This window comes from Dipteris shenzhenensis, chromosome 22 (genome assembly GCF_047967505.1).
Source record: "Dipteris shenzhenensis isolate YYH24624 ecotype China chromosome 22, Dip_SZ_1.0, whole genome shotgun sequence".
NCBI lineage: Eukaryota > Viridiplantae > Streptophyta > Polypodiopsida > Gleicheniales > Dipteridaceae > Dipteris > Dipteris shenzhenensis.
Window position 1 is genome coordinate 20,908,357 of NC_141617.1, and position 21,969 is coordinate 20,930,325.

The 21,969-nt window shown below is 44.7% G+C and overlaps 1 protein-coding gene across 1 annotated transcript; it reads right to left on the reverse strand.

The window, feature by feature from the left end:
- Nucleotides 1-6,122: 6,122 nt before the first annotated feature.
- LOC147887860 (uncharacterized) lies at nucleotides 6,123-21,591 on the reverse strand. Its single transcript, XM_087393157.1, has 5 exons — nucleotides 18,939-21,591; nucleotides 8,144-8,271; nucleotides 7,772-7,997; nucleotides 7,462-7,589; nucleotides 6,123-7,314 (listed from the first exon to the last, which is right to left on the reverse strand). Exons 1-5 carry the CDS (start codon nucleotides 21,061-21,063, stop codon nucleotides 6,469-6,471), a joined length of 3,453 nt encoding a protein of 1,150 aa, XP_087249283.1. The 5' UTR covers nucleotides 21,064-21,591; the 3' UTR covers nucleotides 6,123-6,468.
- Nucleotides 21,592-21,969: the final 378 nt, after the last annotated feature.

A 21,969-nucleotide genomic window follows, 5' to 3' on the forward strand; every position in this document is an offset into this window, starting at 1 on the left:
TTGATTGGAGGAAGACACATAAATTCTAGCACTCATCTAACTATTCTCTTATGCCACACTTAATTAAAGACTCACTCCATGTGATCTTATGTGATATTGGTCAAACTATGAAGTGCAAATGATAAGTAATTTCTTTTGGAAAGTCAAATGCAATGCTTTAGGATGAGTACGTCTTGTCGCAAAAATACTTCAATAATGTTCAATAGTCAAATAGTCATATAAACTTTAGTGCTATGTGATATGTCGCAAAAATACTTCAATAATGTTCAATAGTCGAATAGTCATATAAACTTTAATGCTATTTGTACATTCATATATATTTATGCTGTATATTGTGTGTGTAGTGAACTACCATGCTATGTAGAAGCAATGGCAAGGGAAATGGTGAAAAGAGATAAGACTGTTCAAAGGATCAACGGGATGAAACAAGTTCATTGCGTCTTTGTTGATGATGAATGCTCAACAAGTTCGACCTGAGCTTCAGTTTGTTGTTGAATTATAAGTCAATTTATTGCTTTAACTTGGTCTTCAATCGTTGAAAGGAAACTAAGAAAGACTATTGGTGATGGATTATCATGTTCCATAAGATATTCTAGTGCTTGTATGATCATGTTTCTTGGCTTTTTTTGTTTCTAGTTGTCAGATCCTAAGTCAATTGTCATATCTATAATATACTAAGCACGCTAATTGGATAGGATCATTTAGAGAATGTGGGACCTTGGATTTAATGTGATGAATGTAAACCGTTAGATCAATTCAATCAGAGTGGTATCAATTGGTATCATGAGGTGCACCTGATTCTTCCATTGGGTTCTGAATCCTCGAACCACCTACAGGCTTCGAGATCATGCGGATAGCATAGTTCATGATCAATCTTTCTAAGTTTTTTCTTATCTTCAATTTGTTTCATGGAGTTCCATCACCATGCTTGAAGGACAGAAGTCAACATCCAAATAATATTCTATAATGCATCCTTTTTTCCTCTTGTATAAATTGGATAGAAAAATTTTGAAGGGTGATTGGCTGTTGTTGTAAATACTATATGCCCACTATGAATGTAAAAATGATGCCCACATGGCCACTATGAATGTAAAAATGATGCCCGGTGGAACGAAATGGATATAGCCTATTTCAACTTTGAACCTTTGTTTCATAGAGGTCCAATAAGATCGTTCTTGCAAATTTGTTGGGTGGATTGTTTGTCTTCCTAAATAGTTTTAAGATGGAGGGGAATGTTGGGATCCCTCCATGGAACAAAGTCATAAAGGAACACTTGGGGTACAATATAGCCACATGGGGCTGGTGATGATGGGACTATTATTTTCCCATTTTCAAGAAGGCAAATGCTTGCTTTATTTTATTAATTTTTCCTTTTTGCATGACTTCACATACAACATCACTACTTATCTTAATGTCATTCCAGTCAAAACATTTAGTGTTTAATTTGTTAATGGACCATGTATTTCTTAGATGGACCATGTTAAATGTGTTACTTGATAGGATAGGCATGCAACATCATGTTTTCAATTGCATGTTGGAATCATGACTTTAACTATGTAAAGTGTACTCTCTTGGTTTTCACTGCTCGCTTTTCTTATCTCGCTCGGTTTTTGTCGCTCACTTTATCGACTACCTCACCATGGGAGAAGTAATATAAAATAGGTGGAGATGGATATTATATTGGATTATTCCCTCCTTGTAGGATAGGCCCATGTGGGGGGGGTGTACATAGTCCAAGAATGCAAGTTAAATAATGGGGAAAGTAGGATGAGGTAGCAAGACTCCTTGTGCCAACCCTCCACTTGTCCTCCTAGATGTTTAAACATATTATAAAATTGGGAAGAGACCAAGGGAGTATCTTAGACTTGGGATATGGGGTTTGATTTATGTGGAAAAATTAGGCAAAGGGTTGTCGCACACAATTTAGAGTGCATACCCACCTAGCCCACATGGGAGACTCTTCCACACACACCATGCATGTGGGAGGATGCATTTATTGGGAGAGACCCCCTCTCTTGGCTATAAAAGGAGGGGGCTATTCCTTGATGTAACACGCTCATTCTTGTTAAGCCACCTAGGTAGTACCTTGATTTTCCCCCCAATCCTTCCTTTCAAATGAAGCATGACTCTCTTCCCTTGATGTCTCCATCTCTACATTCCACCTCCCATCATGTACATGCTCCTCTTCCCCCTCTTCCTTCCCCCTTGTGCCATAGTCTCCCTCTTCATTCCCACCCCTCTCAATCCGTTTTCCCCACCTATGTTGACGCTTCTTCCCTCATGTTCCCTTTTCCTCCATGGCCCTCGAGCGTCACCATGCCTAGCATCTAGCCTCATGCCTTGATTTTTTTTCTAGTTAATAGTGTGTGTGTGTGTGTGTGTGTTAGACTTAAGGATCCACTCTTGGGAACAAGTAGCAGTTCAGTAGACTAGTATCCCCTTTGCATTGGAATGAAGTATGAAATATATAATGAGGTAGGAGACCCTTTGCATTTAAAATCTTCATTTGGAGAGATGAAGAGCAAGGAGAGCATTGAGGCATTGATGTACTGGAAACGTATTCCAATGTTGGGGACTCTTACCTGCATCCATCCAAGAGAACGTGATGTTAGAATAGACACAACTTCTAACTTGGGATTGTAGGTGTTATCACAGTAGAGAATACGCACCAGCACCAGTAAACCAAAAGATCTAGCAACCTTGCAAGCTTGGAAGAAACCGAAAGTCTAATCTCATATGTAAAAAATGCTTCTTGCATACTAGTGAGATCTGAGACCATTCGTCGAGGGAAAGGAGGGCCAATGATCCTCATTCTCCATTACCCATGCAGGCTGGTAATCACGTCAGATTTATAGTAGGTAGAATAATCACAATCACAGAGCATGCAAGAACTTTTGACAAAGAATCACATTGTATCAAGATCCTACCATATGTTAAGTAGCTTGAATAGAGTTTAATGGCGGCATGCCACAAAACCTTAACTTCAGTCGGTCAAGAAGCATCTCGACTTTAAAGGATTGGGTGTCGTTAACCATATTTAAAAACTTACGATGCAAAAGAGCATATTGAATTCATAACAACCATCTCTTGGACTGGCAAAAAATGAACTGATGTTGCAAAGGAAATCAATCGAAAAGCAATTGAGAACTTCTCAAACACCACAAAAGGGAATCGGAATAGATTTGAACACCACAGAGACCATTGTGGTCTCACTTGGGAGGGAGGGCTTGAGTCGTTCATCACTAGCTTTGAGGGGGGCGCTATGTCCAGGGTAGCTAAGTCACTTCAACACATTGCTTGAAAAATATGAATGTAAGGATGTAGGGGATGAGCATATTGAACATATTTTCTTTAAGACAAACCCATTTATGATAGAATCCGAGAAACCCATTTGCATTAAGACAAACCCATTTATGATAGAATCCAAGAAACCTATTTGCATTAAGACAAACCCATTTAGGATAGAATCCGAGAAGGTTGTTGCTGACTCTTAGGAGTTGAATGACATAGAGGTCACTCAAGACTCTTCACACTATTTTACCCTTTAACACTATGGATTGTGATGCCTTGGTTGCGAGATGATGGGGATTATATTTTGAAGTGCTTTAGTGTTCCCTCTCCATATGGGGGGAGGATGTGTTGGATGTCATTCCCTCCTAAATCCAGAAGAGTAACCAGCTTTTGAGCTTTTGACCATTTTGATGCAACATCTCGTGGCTCTTTTAAGTCATGGCTATATATTATCAAGATTAGTAGTGAAGTACATGTGAATATGGTATCTACACCACACATTCTGTTTGATCAAGGAAAGCCTTTCCACACGAGTGGGAGCCTAGTTTAACCATGAGTTTAATTGTATTAGCATGTGTTTGTTTGGATAGTAGCAGTGACAGTCAATTATAGGATGGCTAGTCAAACAAGTGAAGTGAAGATGCTTTTTGGATGCCATTTGGGATTAATTGTAGTTAGTGAATGTTAGGAGGTGTAGATGCCATTATCATGCAACTACTTTGGATGGTCATTGTGAGGCGGCTTGATAGGAGGGTGAGCACTCTTATAGGGAAGGCTTTATCCTAGTTCTACTCAGAGCCACCATGGTGGAGGTACTTGGTTAGTCTATGTGTATGCAGAGTCTTTCTTATAGCTTAGTCTTAGCAGGGTCCTTTGGGGTCTCTTCCTCCTTGTGCTCATCGAATATGGCCTCTAGAGAGGAAGGCATAGACATGAGCTTTATCAATGGAAGACAGGCTACAACATAGGAAAGGCATTGGTCAAGGTGTAGGTCGAGGGGTTGGGACTGATGAACCGTGTATGTGAGCCAAGCAATTTAACTTGAGCATAACATATACCTTATGAGACATAGATGAGGTCCAAGATTCCAATATGCTTTTATCCTTGCATCACCACTCCATTCAATACATCCATGGGACCATCCACCTCAACCATGGATCCATGGCCCTCCTATTCTATATTATATAAGCCACATGATATTGCACACATTGCAAATAATCGCAATAAGTCCCCACCCCCACCCCCATCCCCCAGCATGGAATGTGCAACATTCCCATGCCTAGGTCAATTACATAATCTTCTAAGATACTTTCCTACATCATGATCATCAAGCCTAGTGAACACTTGACAACTTGCCAATCCCACACCTACTTTTCCAATCCATTGTAGACCACCAGAGCCTTCACTTAGGTCTCTATACAATTACACAAAAAATATGCTCCTTGTTATGTTGGAATATATTGTATGGCACATCTTATGAAACTTGTTTGTTTTGCACATGATGGTGCTTCAATCTTACAAGTTTGTCAACATGGTGTCTCTATACAAAACAAAATATACTCATTATATTGAAATACATTGTATGGCACATCATATGAATCTAGCTTACAAAGTTGTATATTGATACAAAGAGTTAAGACTAATTAAAAAATGCTACTCCTACTTTTGTAAGAGTCTAAAAAGATGAATCAGTTTCGAGTTATTGCAAAAGCAATGAGAGGTATTGAAAGACATGGATACTAGACGGATATCTTTAGTTCAATCAGTAAAAATATTATGAAACCAATACAAGACTTTGGTCTATTTAATGCACATGGTGATAGAGCAAGAGGTTGAAAAGATAGATATTTTATATCATAACCAACATAGATTTGAGATTAACATTGTGTCAAATTATTCCACTTTTAGACAAAATGAATATATTGATTAAAAATCTCACAATGCAAAGATATTTATATCAATGAATATGTCAAAGCAATAAAACTTGTTCATTTGAGTATAATATTAGCATATGATAAAAGATCAACATCTAGTTGATGCAAAATTGTTTAAAGATTGAAAAAGGTTAATAGACCTAGATGTAGATTCCTCTCTTTTACCACGTGACAAGAAAGGGCATGTTTGCCTTCATGCAAACAAGTTTGTTTTTAGGTTGACAAGAAAACAAATAACAGAAAAGACTAAAGTATGTGAGAAAGGAGGCTTTTCCAAAAAAAAGCACAAGCCGTGAAAAATGCACTAAACAAAGTCGCAAGTGCTATGGTAGATGAGATTGAGACAAAATCAACTGATGGAAGCATTTACAATCATGTTCCCACGTCTCTAGATCACGATCTTGTGAAGTATCAAAGCATCTCTAAAGAATCATCTAAATGCTCTGAAATGCTTTACTCATGGTCTCCCTTTAATAAAGAAGTTATGCATGAGAAAATTAATGCAATGGAACATCTTTAGATGCAAGATTCAATCAAAGCACTTCATGTCAACGTTTTAGACAAGGTTATAATAACCTTTTTTGCAATATGGACTATACTTTTCAGAAAAAATTTTGAAATGGATTTAAAAGGTATTCATTACCCTTGAACAATTTTATGCTATGTATACTTTATAACATCCTACATGTTAGCTAATTCATGTATTCAATACATAAAATGATAAAATTTGCTAGTATAATTGAATTTTAATATTTGTGAAAGTGTTCACAATGCTTGAGAATATTGTCGAATTTTGAAAGAAAAAATTCAACACGAGATCGAATTCGCCTCCAACAAAATATGTACTCAAGATGCTCACATTGTGATTTTCTCTACAGACACAAGACAGGAGTGAAATCGCTCAATAATAGTAAATTAGATCCAAAAACAGCAAAAGAAACGTACATCAAATTGAGGAAGGGAAGAGGGGGAGGGTGGCATAGTGGAAGGGAGCGGAGTATCCACCCTCTTAGAGAACATGTGATATGCAAAGACGTCAAGTTATTTACATGGAAGTGTAGTCCATTTACATTTGTAAGATGACCATTTCACAGCCAATCAAGTTCCAAATGCAACATTGACTCGAATAAGAGTAGCCCACTCAACTGTGGAGCTTCGATCATATCCACTTCCATTTCTGAGATCGTCAGACTTCTCTACTGACATGAATTGTTGTTGTTTTCCATTTACCCAGGCAAACCTGTCAACGCCGTTTAGGTGCTAAAAGCCTAGCTAACTCATCTACAGGTAACCCTCCCATTGGAGGCACCTCTACCCTGGGTAGATCCTGCTTCATCTTTGATTGTTTTCTTAGTTTCATCATATTCTTTTTCCTACCGAAGTCAATGATTAACTCCTTCGGTTTTGTCTCTACATTATTTAGTTGCAACTTTCTGAGCAGATTGCGCGAATAAGTAGGTCCACGCGGGGCCATCTGAGCCAACTCATCTGCTTTTTTAAGTATTAAATCTGTGTCCAGACTTGATTCGTCAAGTTGAACAGCCATACCAGACTCAACAGCCTGCTCCCACAAGCCATCCACTCTTACAGGACCAACATCAACTCCGCCTTCCTCTTCTTCAAGTTCAACATCAGAGGAGGCAACATCATGCTCTCCATCGTCTCCTTCAAGCATCTCACTCCACTCCATCAAAGCCTCCTCGCCTTCCTCTTCTTCAAGTTCAACATCAGAGGAGGCATCATCATGCTCTCCATCATCTCCATCAAGCTCAGCACTCAAATCCTCCTCATCCTCAGATGAATAGTCTGACCACATCGATTGTTGCGGAACTTCCGAGTTGGAGTCATCATAATGCTCTCCATCGTCTCCATCAAGCTCAGCACTCAAACCCTCCTCACCCTCTGTTAGATAATCTGTGCATATCAATTGTTGCGGAGCTTCCAAGTTGGGGTTGTCTATTGGGATTGCAGCCGTTCCAGCTGCATCTGCAGAAACGGGGTCGATGACTGAAGAAGCATTCAAGCCTCTTCCTTTCCACATTAGGATCTGCTCTTTATCGAAAGAAAGCAGAACACAAGGTACCAGATCCTGCAAAACAAGAAGGCAACATCAGCATGTACAGTGCCTTGCATTAGCAAATAGAAAATGAACCAATATGTTTTCAAGGTAGGCATCATAGACCACTGCTAGCAGCATTGACAAGGTACAAACATTTTTATGATATCAGAAACTTACCTTCAATTTGGCTCCAATTTTCTTGTAATCGCTAGGGTTCAATCCTTGACAGTCAATGCGCACCAGGTCATCCACTCTGAAAGCGCTTCTAACATCCTTCACAAGATTCAAGTAAACCCCATTTTTACCTGCAAATGTGCAGTGACAATGTTGTTAAAACGTATGTCTTATTTCTTCCATGGACTCTTCCTTCTATAAGCCATTCACACAGCCACAAATCTTACTGCTGCATATAATTCACTTTAGCACCTCAGAAATAAGGTTTACTTCAAAGGTTTGCTTCAACACAATGAAAATTTCAGAAACCTACCTAGCCGGCATAGTGGGGTTACTTTCTGGCCTAATGCTCGTAACTGGCGTGCTTCCTCCATTGTTAAGCCTTCAGGAGCTTTCTGAATCAGCTTAGGGTACACAGGTGTAATAGGTTTCCAGAGCATGAGAGGAATCTTAGGACGATCTTTATAATTGTAATTGCGACCTCGAAAAAGATATAGCACCCCTCCAGTTCGATAAATAATCTTTCCCCCTGTTTTTTCCTGTTTAACAATATCAAGGTCTTGTCAGAAAAGACACTCTGCAGTCTATAGCTGAGTTCTGCCCTGTGAAACCTATGCATTAGTAGATCTATTGAAGTCTTTGGCGTAGCCATGATAAAGGTAAGCAGAGAAGCAAATGGACCAACCTCAATATGAAAGCATACATTGTCCATGTCAACTGTGGGAACACCTTTGCATTTAATCCTGCACACTCTCCGTCTCTTCCAGTGCGTGTGAATCAAATCAAGCATGTTATGGGTCAATCCATCCCTGCCTGTAACCACATAGGCATTCACTTCAGTCTCTCATAATCAATCACTGCCAACTGGTCTCTTCCAGTACATGTGAACTAAATCAAGTATGTTATGAGTCAATCCATACCAGGCTGTAACCACATGGGCATGGGCATTCAGTTAGTCAGTGGTGTTAATATGTGTAGAACCAAAACTTCTTTCCTTATGTGTACTTAATGTAGATGAGTGCAGCAAGTAAATGAGCAATGCACAGGGGAGATGTAGAACCAACAAAACTTATATTTACGTCCTCAAAGGACACAATACAAAAGGACACAGTAATGCCCAGTGTGTCACCCTCTAGTAGAACCAAAACTTCTTTCCTTATGTGTACTTAATGTAGATGAGTGCAGCAAGTAAATGAGCAATGCACAGGGGAGATGTAGAACCAACAAAACTTATATTTACGTCCTCAAAGGACACAATACAAAAGTAATGCCCAGTGTGTCACCTTCTAGTAGCAAAGTGCTATCTAGATGTGCACCCTTGTACCTAAACAAAACAGTTGTTCTCCTACCTCCATGGCACTCCCAAAAAATCCTGTAGGTCATGGACGGCTTTTTACACTTGTTGTTTGCCCTCAGGGGAGAGGGAAATCTGGATGGCAGAGGGTGTCAAGGGCATTGCCATGTGAGCCCCTTTGGCCAGACAAATGGTCACCTTCTGGATCATGAAAGCCCCTTGTCAAATAGAACCACCACTAGCTAGCTTTGTGAACAAGAAAAGGGAAATGAAGAGGACCCTCAGGGCAATGTGAGATGCAGCACAAAAGGGGACCTTGAAGCACCCCAAGGTCACCAAAAATGGGGACCAGCCTGATCAGTGGCAGAAAAGGAATCAGGCGACGGGAGCTAGGAAGCGGCATCGGAAGGGGAAAATGCCAGCACAAGGGCTGGTCTGAAGCAGAGCTGGGTGCCTAGGTGGATCCCAATAAAAGGCGAAGAGTGTTGGAAAGGTCACCTCCCCATCTGTAAGCCCCCATATGAGGAGAGCATGGGGGAGGTGGACCTAAGATCTGATGGATCGCCACATGGGAAGCAAGATGGCTGCCATGGGGGCAGGAGTCGGAGAGATCAAAGGCGCCTTGCAATGGACAGGTATGAGGGCAGGCACATGGACTGCATCAGGCCTGGAACAGTAATGGCGGGGTATCCCAGGAGAGAAGGCGAGCCAGGTGGCAGAGCTTGTGGGCAGGAAGGCACCTGCAGCAAGCACTGTAGATGGCACAGCATGGAGAGGGCAGCCAGCAACTAGTCAACTGTTTGGAGGCTGGTAGGGCTGGTCACAGCCAGCCTACCAGGCCTGGAACATGGCTAGACCATGGGGGGCTGGACCCCTCAAGGTTTAGAGGGCATATGCCCTGGGTTTATAGCCCCACAGGGCAGTGGGGAGGCAGGGCAAAAGTCGGCCTGCATAGGGGCTGTGGCCCTGCCTTAAAGTGTGGGCCAAAGGCCCTGGAAAAGAGAGCCCCAAAGGGGCATTTATGGCAGACCAGGTCAGGGCCTGGTCGGCCTGTTTGGGTCAGCAATAGGCAGCCTCACTGGTCGGTTTTTGCAGCCCCTTGAGGGCCTATAAAAGGAGAGCCTCCAGGCCCTCATTCACCATCATCTGAAGCAGCAAGCAGAAGCAGCAGGAGCAGCAAAGACCAGCACCCTTGGAGCCTATTCTGGAGGACCAAGAAGAAGTGGGAGGCTGCAGACCTAGCTCAGCAAAGTGCTGCCCACCTAGGCTGATTCACAGGCAGTAAGGTGGAGAAGACCATTCTGGACAGAAAGTCTACAGACGCTCGAGGTGGAGCACGCGGGCTGAGTCTAGAGATATCCGGCAGATAGTAGAGATACCTTGTGGTAAGATCAGAGGACCACACCATTGGTGGGCCTCTAGATCTCTTGCTTTTGTATTGTGTCCATAGCTTTAGACGGAAATATATTATTTTGGTGGTTTCTATATCTGGCTGGTTCATTGTCTATTGATGAGTCTGCACATGTATGTGATGCACATTAAGTTAAGAAGTTTGTGATTCCACTCCCACACACACACTGTGTGAGCTCCTGGGCTATTCTATCAGTCTTCCGCTGTGCGTACCCTCTATTGGTTGATTTCTAACAAAGAGAAGAAGGGGAAGGAAATGGTAATGAGCCCAAAGACGGGCTAAGGAAAGGTCCAAAGAGGAAGTGGAAAACCCCAGACGAGCTGAGCAAAACAGCAGAAAAAAAGGAGTGGTGAGGAGGATTAGAGGCAGAAGGAATGACTACCGGTATCTTAGTCTAAACCTTAGTCCCCACCCCCCGCGCGGAAACCAAAAGTATAGTTCTTTGACATCTCAAACATATACCATTCCAACTATGGATTGGGCCTCCACTAGGGTGGCCTAGATTTTGTCTGGCTGGAAATGACATTCTCAAGATGCCACACTCAATGACTAGCGCTTTGACTTGCTTCCTCCTCGTACTAGCCTTGTCATCCCCACCTTCCTCGCTAGCGTAAATTCAAATGCCTAGGATCCAGTGCCAAACCGCCATCAAAGGTTCATATGGTGTCAGGGTCCGTCCCAAAGGTTTCTCGACTGCTTGCCCCTACCCCCCGGACACCACCTCCACTTGAACGCCACTTCCACCTACTCCCTCTCAATCATCCAACGCACCACTAGATTGGGACGGGAGCTCAGCCTCAGTTTTTATACATTGGTCCCTCAAGGGGGGTCCTGAGCCAAAATGCCTTTAGTGACCCGTCACTTGAATCTAGACTACTCGCCATTTAAAAACCAACCAATCCCACATGTTCAGGAGTTGTCACACATGCTTCCAAGCATCAAAAGGCCTTATTCGTCACCCCCAATCCTCACCAAGCCCTTTCCCCAGAGGCATTTGATCGGGGTGAGCTCATTGTGCAATTTAGATGAATTTGACAGATGGGAATCAAATTGAGATCTTCAACATTTACGCACATGCATGCCACCGACAAAGAGTACTTTTTTTATGTCAACTTATCGAAAGGTTACCAGATATGGACTCCTAGATTGTTGGAGATGACTTCAACAATCTCGAGTTTGTGTAGGACAAGCTTGGGGGGCTTTCTTCTCCAATATGCATGAGCGCCATCAGACAAAGTTTACCAAGGTGTATTTACAAAGACCTACATCAAGGGTTGGGGCCATGTATAGGGGTGGCTCCACAAATATTCTGGCTGGCTCCAGGTCATACCTTTCTCCCATTGTGTAACATCCAGAACAACCATGCCAAGGTCTCTCATGAGGATACAAGACGCAATGTACCAAGAGAAGGCGGTCCAACAAAGCCATGGCACAAATATGGATGGTGGAAATGCCCTCCCACAAAATGGATAGGACAGATGGACAACAAATGCCATTCAAAGGAGCACTGCAAAGCTCGTAAAGAAAGGGTGGACATTCAGGGGAGGGATTCAGCCTCTATTGAGAGGCTCAAGAGGTAAGAACCCACCTCACACTAGTTAGCGGATAGATATGGCATTGCCAAACTCGACTTTACCTCTTTCTACTGCAACCTCTTACTGCAAAGGTAGAGACTCTCCAAGTGGCAACAATCCACCGAAGAGGTCTGGGCCTAGCATATGATGCAACTAGAAGCCCCTTTCATGGATAAGAAGATGCTTGAGGCTCTCAAGGCCTTCCCGATGTAAAAATCTTCCAGTGACAATGCTTGTCCCCACAATTCTTTGTTTTTTGTAGGAACAGATTCGCATTCCTTTGTGATTGGATTTCCAAGATACCTTTGATCTTAGATTCTCCCTCGGACACTCTGTACGAGGTGGATTTTCCTCTTCATTCTCACCTCCCAAACTTTCCATGGCACTCAGATAAGTCTTGTCCAGGAAAGGAACATTGTAAACAACATCTTCACGTTTTGGGAGGTTGTTGATGTGGCACGGAGAAAGCCTAGCTCACGCTTTCTCCTACTCACTACTAACTGAACTTAAAGAATAATGCACTCACAAGTGGTACTATGGACTGAGTGTGAGAATCTGAGGAAGGTATATAAGGGGCCTCTGAAGAGGGAAATGAATAACTGAATGATTGTCAGCCCAAAGGACGGAATACAACTATACGAAACTGAAAGAATAAGTACTGCATTAAGGAACTAAACCATCACTGCAAAAGAATGTAGAAGTACTCTAGAGAGTGAGCTAAACCCTCATTGTATATCTGTATACTAAGGGCTGCACTGATGCAACCCTTGCCGCTGCTGTAATCCGGACTGAACCGGTCGGTAGGAACCCTGTAGAAGGCGTGGATGGGGCAGATCTTCTGCTCCCTGATCCAGGCCTAATCCAGGCCTGTTCGGATACTGAAGGGGGCTGTTGGCTGAAGCTGAAGCTGAATCTGCCCTGGAATGGCCTTGGAAGTGAATGGTATGAATCGCCAATTGGGCTGCCTTATACAGGCCCCCTTGGGCCCTAGATTTGACCGACCAGGGGCTGGAATGAACCAACCAGACCCCTCTATCCCGACTGCTACTGCCAGCCAACTGGCTCTGAAGGCCACGTGGCAGGCTGTCATGTGGCACCTGTACGGCTACTGCTGACCTAGCACCTGTGTGGCTGCTGGATGATGCTGACACAGCTGCTTGGCAGCTCCTGAAGTTGCCTATGTGGCTGCCATCAAGTTGCTGCTGACCACTACATATCCCAACTGCTACTGCCAACCAACTAGCTTAAGACTGCTGACCACTACATATCTCGACCACTACTGCCAACCAACTAGCTTAAGACTGCTGACCTAAATGCGTGGCTGCTGGGCGCTGCTGACGCAGCTGCTTGGCAGCTCCTGGTAATGCATGTGTGGCTGGCATCAGGCTGCTGCTGATTGTGCAGCCCTAGCAGCATGGTCATGGGCTGTAGATGCCCATCACATCCCCTTTTACTGAAACTAGAACTGGGGTAGGGGAAAAACCTCTCTATATGTGGAGAGGAGGTGGCTAACATCGGTATACCCAGCTCATGAATCCGGATCTGATAGAAGTGAAGCTCAAGCCCCTCCTCCATCTTCTAGCTCAAATGGTAAGGATGCTTGCTGGGAAGATGATGAGCCAGGAAGAAGCTCAATGCAATGCTCCTCCGATCGTACTTGTGGTAGGGACAGAGGGAGTCTTGTCATGAGGAAGATATATTGGTCCCGCTGTAGTAATACTTCCTGCCAACGGTCCTGACTGGACTGGCTGCAGTGGTCAAGTTGACATATGCTTCATCACCTTGTTGAAATCAAAGGTTGAGGAGGAGTATCCCTAAGCCAAGAAATGAACTTATACCCATATCGTGGGATTTTCGTATCCAAGCCCTGGTTCCAACAGTCAGGTTGAACTTCAAATCGGTGCCACCATCGTGCTCCCAAGATGATATCCGCTACCCAAGTTGGTGCGACCCTGAGTGGCCGGTTGTCTACCCACCAGGAGCTTCAAAGTGGCTGAAGTGACCTCCATGCTGCTCTCCTCCTGCTGTCCCAGAAATGCACCATTTCAATGCAATGGTATCTATCGAAGTAAGCATCAGATGTGTCTGCTTGGAGAAATGATACCTCGGAGCCCCCCGAATCTACAAGGATGAGGACCTTTCGACCAACAATCTGGCCATAAAAGTGAAACATTGTGGAAACACATGAGGCTCCCTCTCCTGATCTTCAATGTCTTTAATGACCATGCATGGGAGTTAAAAGCTGTGGATGAACCACTTGACATAGCTCCTTTTGTATGGAGCTTCTTAAAGTGAGGCATATCCTACTTCTTGAGGCCCTGTACATGACAATGGAAGCACATGTTCTCTTTGGCATAGGTTGCTCAGGTCGCTACATCCAAGAAACAGCCATTGCCATTGTTATCCTTTGTCACCCAGCTCTTCTTCTATTGCCCATCCCCACCATCTCCCGGTGTGGTAGAGTCCTAGGACTTCTTGCTTTTGGATCCTTGACCTTGTGAATAAGCTCAAACTTTTGGGCAAGCTCGTATGCACTCTCATAATCTCGTGGCCTGAAACTTTGGACATACCACTAGACATCTATATACACATAATGAGGTGACTCCATGTCACAACGGTCCTTCTACCACTTGTGCCACTAGTGATCGTATCGCCTGTGAGGTGCATCGAAATGTGATTACTGTTGGGTGTTGGAAGCAATGGAAGCACAATGGAGAAAAATGAGATGCTGTAATAGATTGCTGCAAAACTGAAGTGTGGAGGCTCCAGGTAGAGCCAACATAACAAAACCCTAGGGCTAACTGCCCTAACTGGACTAAGTGTCCTAACTAACCTAGATGGTACATAAACTAACTGTACCAATAGTCCTAACTGACTATAACTAGGCCTACAAGGCTCATACCAAGGTATAAGTGGCATCTATGGATAGCTCATGAGATAGCCTACAAACCCCCCTCCATGGTATGGGCTGAAGTATCCTGGACATGGCTCAGGATACCTAAATATCTAGTGTCATGGTTGCACATGTTCGTCCCGTAGGATATAGCAACCTATGACTGTACAGAGTACAACACATCAAGTTACGAAAGATACTAAGTTTAAAGCTTGCCGAAAAGCCTCAAACTAAGGTCGAGGTAGAGCCTTCGTAAAAAGATCTGTCAAGTTGTCTTCAGTGGGAACATAAGACAACTCAATATCACCTACTAATAATTGTTGTCTGACATAGTGATAGTGAACCTCAATGTGCTTTGTGCGAGCATGGAAAATTGGATTCTGTGCAACAGCCAAAGCACTATGACTATCAGTGAAGATGACGGTAGGAGCAGTCTGACATGCACAAAGATCTGCAAGTAGCTTCCGAAGCCAAACACACTCCACTGTAGCTGTAAAAGCCGCTTTGTACTCAACTTCATAGCTAGAAGTAGCAACTGTACTCTAGTTCTTGTTGAACCAAGAAACACATGAAGTAGCAAGCATAAAACAGTTGCCACTATGTGACACACGAGTGTCAAAACAACCAGCCCAATCACTATCAGTGAACCCATGCATGGCAAGTGAACTATCAGCCCCATAAAGAAGGCCTAAATGCTGAGTGCCTTTAAGATATCTGAAAACACGCTTCATGGCATGCCAATGGTGCATAGATGGGCTGTGCATATATCTGCTCAACTGTGAGACAGCATACTGTAGATCAGGTCTTGTATAGCATAGGTAAATCAAACAACCAACTGCCTGCTGATAAAGAGTGACATCACATGTACCGCTGCCATCCTTGGAAGAGAAGTGAAAACCAATCTCTAATGGTGTGGATACTAGCTTGCAATCCTCAAACTGAAAACGCTGCAAAAGCTGTCCAATGTACTTGGATTGTGACATTAACATGCCCCCCTCACTGCTAGCAAATTGAATGCCCAGATAGTAGTACAAAAGACTAAGATCAGACATAGCAAATGTCTGCTGCAAATCAACTTTAAAATCTGCAATTTGCTGAGCATGTGTCCCAGTTACAAGCATGTCATACACGTAAAGGACTAAAATCAGCAAATTTGTCCCACGCTTGCGGATGTAAAGAGTAGCCTCTGTAGGTCTGTTCTGAAAGCCAAGTGTCAACAAATGAGAATGAATTTTCGAATACCAAGCCCGAGGTGCCTGCTCCAATCCATAGAGGGCCTTTTTCAAGCGGCATACCTTGCTTTCTGAACCGTCAACCTCAAAGCCAAGAGGTTGGGAAACATAGAGCTCTTCCGGCAAATGCCCATGAAGGAAAGCTTTCTTAATATCAAGCTAATGTATCTGCCAATGAAAGTCGCAATAACAATGCGAATGGTAGTGATCCTGGAAGTGGGAGCAAAAGTCTCCTCAAAGTCAATGCCATGCTGCTGAGCATAGCCCTTAGCAACAAGACGGACTTTGTAACGGTCCACTAAACCATCAACTTTCTGTTTGATCTTGTAAACCCACTTAGTTCCAATGGCATTCTTGCCATAAGGCAAATCATATCTTCCTTATATAACTTCACCAGAGCTTCAAAATTGAGGTGTCCAAACCTCTCATGCCACACATGAGTATCTGCCATGGTAGAATCAATAGCAAAGGCATGTGCATCGGCAAGTGCAGCATCATCATCTGAACATCTGTCATAAGCATCAAGTCTGTAAAGACCGCTAGACAATGTGCCAGTCAAAACCAGGGTAGAGGTATGTGTAACATCATACGCTGCACACCTCACACCATCAAAAAAAACCTGAAAGCCACATGTAGCAATGGCTGAAATAGAAACGAGGTTCTTACGAATGCCTGGAACACAAAGCACATGCTCTAGAGTGACAATACCACTAGAGACAGAAGTAAGAGCAACTTGCCCAATACCTTACACAGTATATGATGCATTATTGGCACATGTGACACTGTCCCCCTTAGATGTAAGCTCCAATGAGCTGAATAACTTCCTGCAGGAAGTGATGTGCTTGCTAGCACCACTATCAAAGAACCAGGCATCACGAACATCTGAAACTGCCATACAAGCATCATGAACATTAGGATTATACTGACATGTAACCAAGAAAGCCCAATGGTGGTCCTGTGCAAAATTAGCAGACTCATGTCGATCTTCTGCACTAGAAGAACCAGATACTGCAAGACCAAACTCTTTCTTTTTCTTTTCAGATGCTATGTGCTTCCTGCATTCAGAAATATCATGCCCAGGTTTCCTGCAATAGTTACATCTTTTTGTTATCCCCTGAAGAAGAGGCACCATGTGAATGATCAGCATGGGAATGAGAGGGCTTTCCAGCTGAGACCTTGCCTTTACCTTTGTGTCTTTGTGTTTATGATGGACAGCAAATGCTTGATCATTAGCCATAGTAGCATTGCGATTCACAGGACTAAGCAACAAGCTGGTCAAATGAGAAATGATTAGCATCACCCCCTGCAACCAACCTCAATGTAGTAGCAAAGCCTTGATATGAGTCAAGCAACCCATCAAGGGTATCAGAAACCAGCTGAGAATCAGGCATAATCTCATCAATGTTGGCCAACTGCTCTTTCAAATCCTTCACAGTAGTGAGATAGGCAGCCATGTTACCACCCTCATCAAGCTTTAAATCTTTCAATTGCCTACGGAGATAGGCAACCCTCGCCTCATTCCGCACCTGATACAAAGATGCAAGCTGATCCCATGCTTGCTTAGCTGTCTTGCAAGACCGAATATGAGGGATAATAACTTGTTTCACTGAAAGAGCAATCAAGGCATGTGCTTTGGCATCACGACCATCCCACTGAATTTGCTCCTGTGAAGGAGGCAAAGCACCTAGAGCAGACGATGGGCTCACATTGGTAGCTTGCTGTACGGCGCACTTGGGGGCAGGCTGAGTTCTGCACAAAGGCTGAAACTGGCTGGAGGGGCAAATAGCCCCTTATATAGGGCTGGATAACAGGCCGACTTAGCAGGCGGTTTTAACTGACCTGTTTGGTCGGGTCAGTTGACGTGACTTGGTCAGCCCTGATGACTGACCTTGGGTGACCCGGTGGGCCCATCAATGGGCTCCTAGAATGCCCCAAAACCCTGCAAATATGCCACGTTGGGATGCTGCGAGATGGTGACTGTGCAGCCAGTTGTCACTGCCACATGTGCCTAGCACTGTGCATGTGACAGTTGTTTAGTCTACCTATGGTTTGCCTTGGAGCTATGTTCCCCATTGCGACACATCAAGAACTCTCCAACTGCCATTGATGCTTGTTAGCTGCTCCTGGGAAGATAAGCAGCTGGTTGCTCGATCCTTCAAACTGGTGGAAGGAGTGTGCTTTTATAGGCCCATCGTTGACTTCCATGAAGTTGCTTAATCCCCCTAGCTGAGTCGGTCAATCAGCCAAGGTCGATGATTGAATCGTTGGGTTGGCATGGACTCGTTCAAAGTTGATGCTGACTCTTACCTTATATTTTGTTGTCTCTTTAGTGGCTCTTGATTGGGCCAAAATGCTCTGAAACTGGCCCATTATATGGCACTCTAGGACCTAGGTGGGCCTACAAGTGGCCCACCCATTCTGTGGCACTGAAACGCCCAATGTCCCTAAAATCAGGGCTCACAATAGGGGGCATGCTCTATTATCTTCCCTTGCCCGACCAGATTCAGAGTATGACCAGGCTGCTGGTACGCATGTTCTTTGAATACCAGCTGGAGTTTTTCTAGCACCACTATCACAAGTTATCCCCCAAATAGGAAAATGTGGATGGCGCCCAGTATTCAAAGCACCCCCACATTGCAGATATCTGGGTGCACTCGAAATACATTTAATGTCATGGAAGAAGACAAGCTGAGCCTGCTTGGTCACAGAGTCCCAATGCTAGGCATTGCCCCTTAAGCGCTTTTACTGGTATCTTTTAATGTCAATGCAGTTTTCATCCAATTCTAGACAGTAAATGCCAGCTCTTACGGGAACCTACTCAATAAATACAACCATGGGAGGGAAATCTAATGGAAATTTTCGGAGGACAAGAGATATGAAGAGTTTGGACACATCAAGTTCACCAAAAAGGGATCCCGGGAGACAGTTAACCCAAGAGCGCCCCCATATAGAACAGACGCAGGCATGAATTCACACAAGAAATAATCAGAGCTTAAGCTAAAGCTTCATTTCATTTGAAAAAATGGAAAAGCCTGCAGTTAGAGCAAATACAATGATGACATGGCCAAAATCATACCGAGATTTAGTTGGCGTTTTTCTTTCTTGCATTTTTCCACGAGCTCCACAATTTCCCGTCTGGCTAGAGGCTCTCCCAAAATCTCCTCTCTCGTCTTTGCTGGTTTCGGACCTTGACCTTCAGGATAAGGGCCAGGATCTTGGACAAACTTGATTCCTTTTTTCCCTTTTGGTGGAGGATTGAAAGAATCAAACTCTGGCAATTTTTTCTTGCTTGGCTTTAGTGGTGCCCGACCTGTCCATGGTCTCCCCATAGTTGAAGGCCCAAATGGAGAATGTGGGGGCTCCCGATAGCGTACAATTGGCACTTTTGGGGTCTCAGAGTAACTGTACTGAACTTCAAATGGCAGATCTGAAAGAGGATGCTTCCATAAAGGCTGAATCTCCCCGCGGTCTTGAGACTCTGCAACACCAGAAGAGTCCGAAGAATTGTGCAAATCACCTCTCTCCCCAACAGAGTCGGGCATTTTAGAAGAGCTATGGCTAAACTTCAGGCGTGATGCTGGCAAAGAGGACCTGTCTCTTTGCTTGGTGGCAGCAGAAGACATGACTAAACCACTGGCTTCCTCATCATGAGATTTCTGCTTTGGTGTAGAGGAAGCAGAATGTTGTCCCGAGGGGGCAGTAGATATAGACGAGTCTTGTTCTATATCACTTTCAGTATCTGAGTCAGTAAAATCATCAAAGCTGAAACTCTCCAAAGATTCTGATGATGTTTGATGAAACGAAGTCGACTTGGAAGAAAGAGTGGCAGTATGGGCAGCATCACTGCTCTGTCGTTCGCCATCATCTTCGTTCCAATTGAACAATGATTCTGACTGATCCTTTCTCGAGATAGGCCTGCCTTCCCCTTGTGATTCGGTTGTTCTTGTATACTTAGAGAACTTGGCTGGAATAGATGGTCGGGAGGGGCTGGACCGAGAACCAATAGACCTAGACAGTCGCTGAGGGGGAACATTGGCATTCTGACGCTTATCAAATGGAATTCGGGACTTTGGATTTAAATGCACTCTGCGACCAGTCTCCGTAGGTATAGGAGGAGGCTTCACAAACAGATTGAAAGAATCAGTTGCAGAGGACGTTCCTGCTTCGTCGTCCGATCGTCCTGAAGTTTCGTTATTCTCTTTTTCATCCTCATCAGACACTGAGCTAGAGTATTTGTTAACGCTCAAATCTGTCTCTTCTGAGGCTTGCGTATTGTTCCTTGGCCGCTTCCAAGGATCCGTGGGACGTGCTTGCACACCTTCGGTTCTTGAATCCTTCCCAATTTGACCTCCCCAGCTGCTACGCTCGGTCCTTAAATCCTTCCCAATTTGACCTCCCCAGCTCTTAGATGTCTTACTGCGTTCAGGGACCGTGGATGTGTTACTGCGTGCAGCGACCGTGGGACGTCCTCTTGTCTTGAAATCGTTCAAAATGGCTTGTAGCTTCGAGCTGAAGTCGGGGCCACTGCGAGTGTCTCCTTGCTCTGCGTTCCGAGGATACTCCCCGGAACTCATTGCGCTTAGCATTGCTTTCCCGTTATGCGAAGGTTTTTTGTTTGATTTCGGGTAATTGCGACGGTAAGCAGCTGATTCCGCAGAGGAGGCCTCGAGAGAAGATGGAATGTCATCTTTGGGAGAGAGTCTAGCGACTTTTGGATGTGTTACTCGCTCAAAGACGGAGAACTTGTTCTGGAGACGAGAGGCCTGCCCCTCAGACAACAAGGCTGTCCTGCTCCTCGTCGCATCCATGACACGGGTGCCCGGCACAGTCTCGTCTCGTTCGGGATCCCCCATTGCAAACATATCCTTCAACCGTTCATATTCAAACTTGACCGTCTTCTGAGATGGCCTTCTGCCTGCGGCAGGGGGAGTCTGGGAGCCACCGCTTCTGTCTGAGCTCTCCAGCACGATGTTGGGGTCATCGTCGAGGAAAGCATCGGAATGGTCGTGAGAGAAAGCGAGGGGGAGAAGCAGGGGCTGCGAGAGAGCGACGAAAGGGGAGAAGGGGGGGGGGAGGCGGGGGGGAGGAAGGAGAAGGAAGCGAGAGAAGGAGAGGGAGGGAGGGAGGCGGAGGGGGAGAGGGAGGCTGGGAGGGATGGAGGAAGGACCAGGGAAGGAGAGGGAGAGGGAAGCGATCGCCATAGCCAAACTCTCAAGATCCTGTTGCTGCTGCTGCTGCTGCTTCTTCTTCTTCTTCTTCTTCCTCAGCTCAGGGAGCCATTCGCCATAGCCTCATCGCCATGGCCAATCTCGAGCTCCTCCTCCTTCAAGCACCTCTTCGTCGTCACCTCAGGAAATCGCCATCGCCATAGCCATAGCCAACGCCAACCTCAATCTCCTCCTCCTTCAAGAAGCTCCTTGTTCGTCGGCTCAGGAGGCCATCGCCATCGCCATCGCCATCGCCATAGCCAACGCGAGCTCTTCCTCGTTCAAGCACCTCCTTCTTCGTCAGCACACAAGACCATCGCCATCGCCATAGCCATAGCCAAACTCAAGCTCCTCGTCCATCTTGCAGCTCACGAAGCCATGGCCAACTCCAACTCCTTATCTATCCATTTCAGCTCACGAAGCGATCGCCATAGCCAACTCAAGCTCCTCATCGCCATAGCCAACTCAAGCTCCTCATCGCCATAGCCATAGCCATAGCCAAGCCAGATATTAAGTAAAACCCCCCCATTCTCCATTCCTTTCTCACTAGAAGAGCCACTAGGGCAATCACCAATGAGGCCGGTTACACATCTCGCGCACACCCACGGTTCAGAACGGTAATGGTGGCACACCACAAGTTGGAAGTGGGCCGTCGGGTGCGGTCGCTCACGGCAGTTCATGAATTTATGTCACCGCCCCGTGATTGGTGTAGCAATTCGAAGAGATGGAGGGCCAATCATGTTAGCAATTGGATTGAGTGGCGGCCTTCACGCACTGGACACAAATCTTTTTTTGTGCCCATCCCTCCTATTGGGGAATAGCTCTCCACACCACCTTTTGGAGGTTGGTGGGCGAGCAGTGTGAACCCAGCCTAATTTGGCTATTAGTGGGTGCTATTAG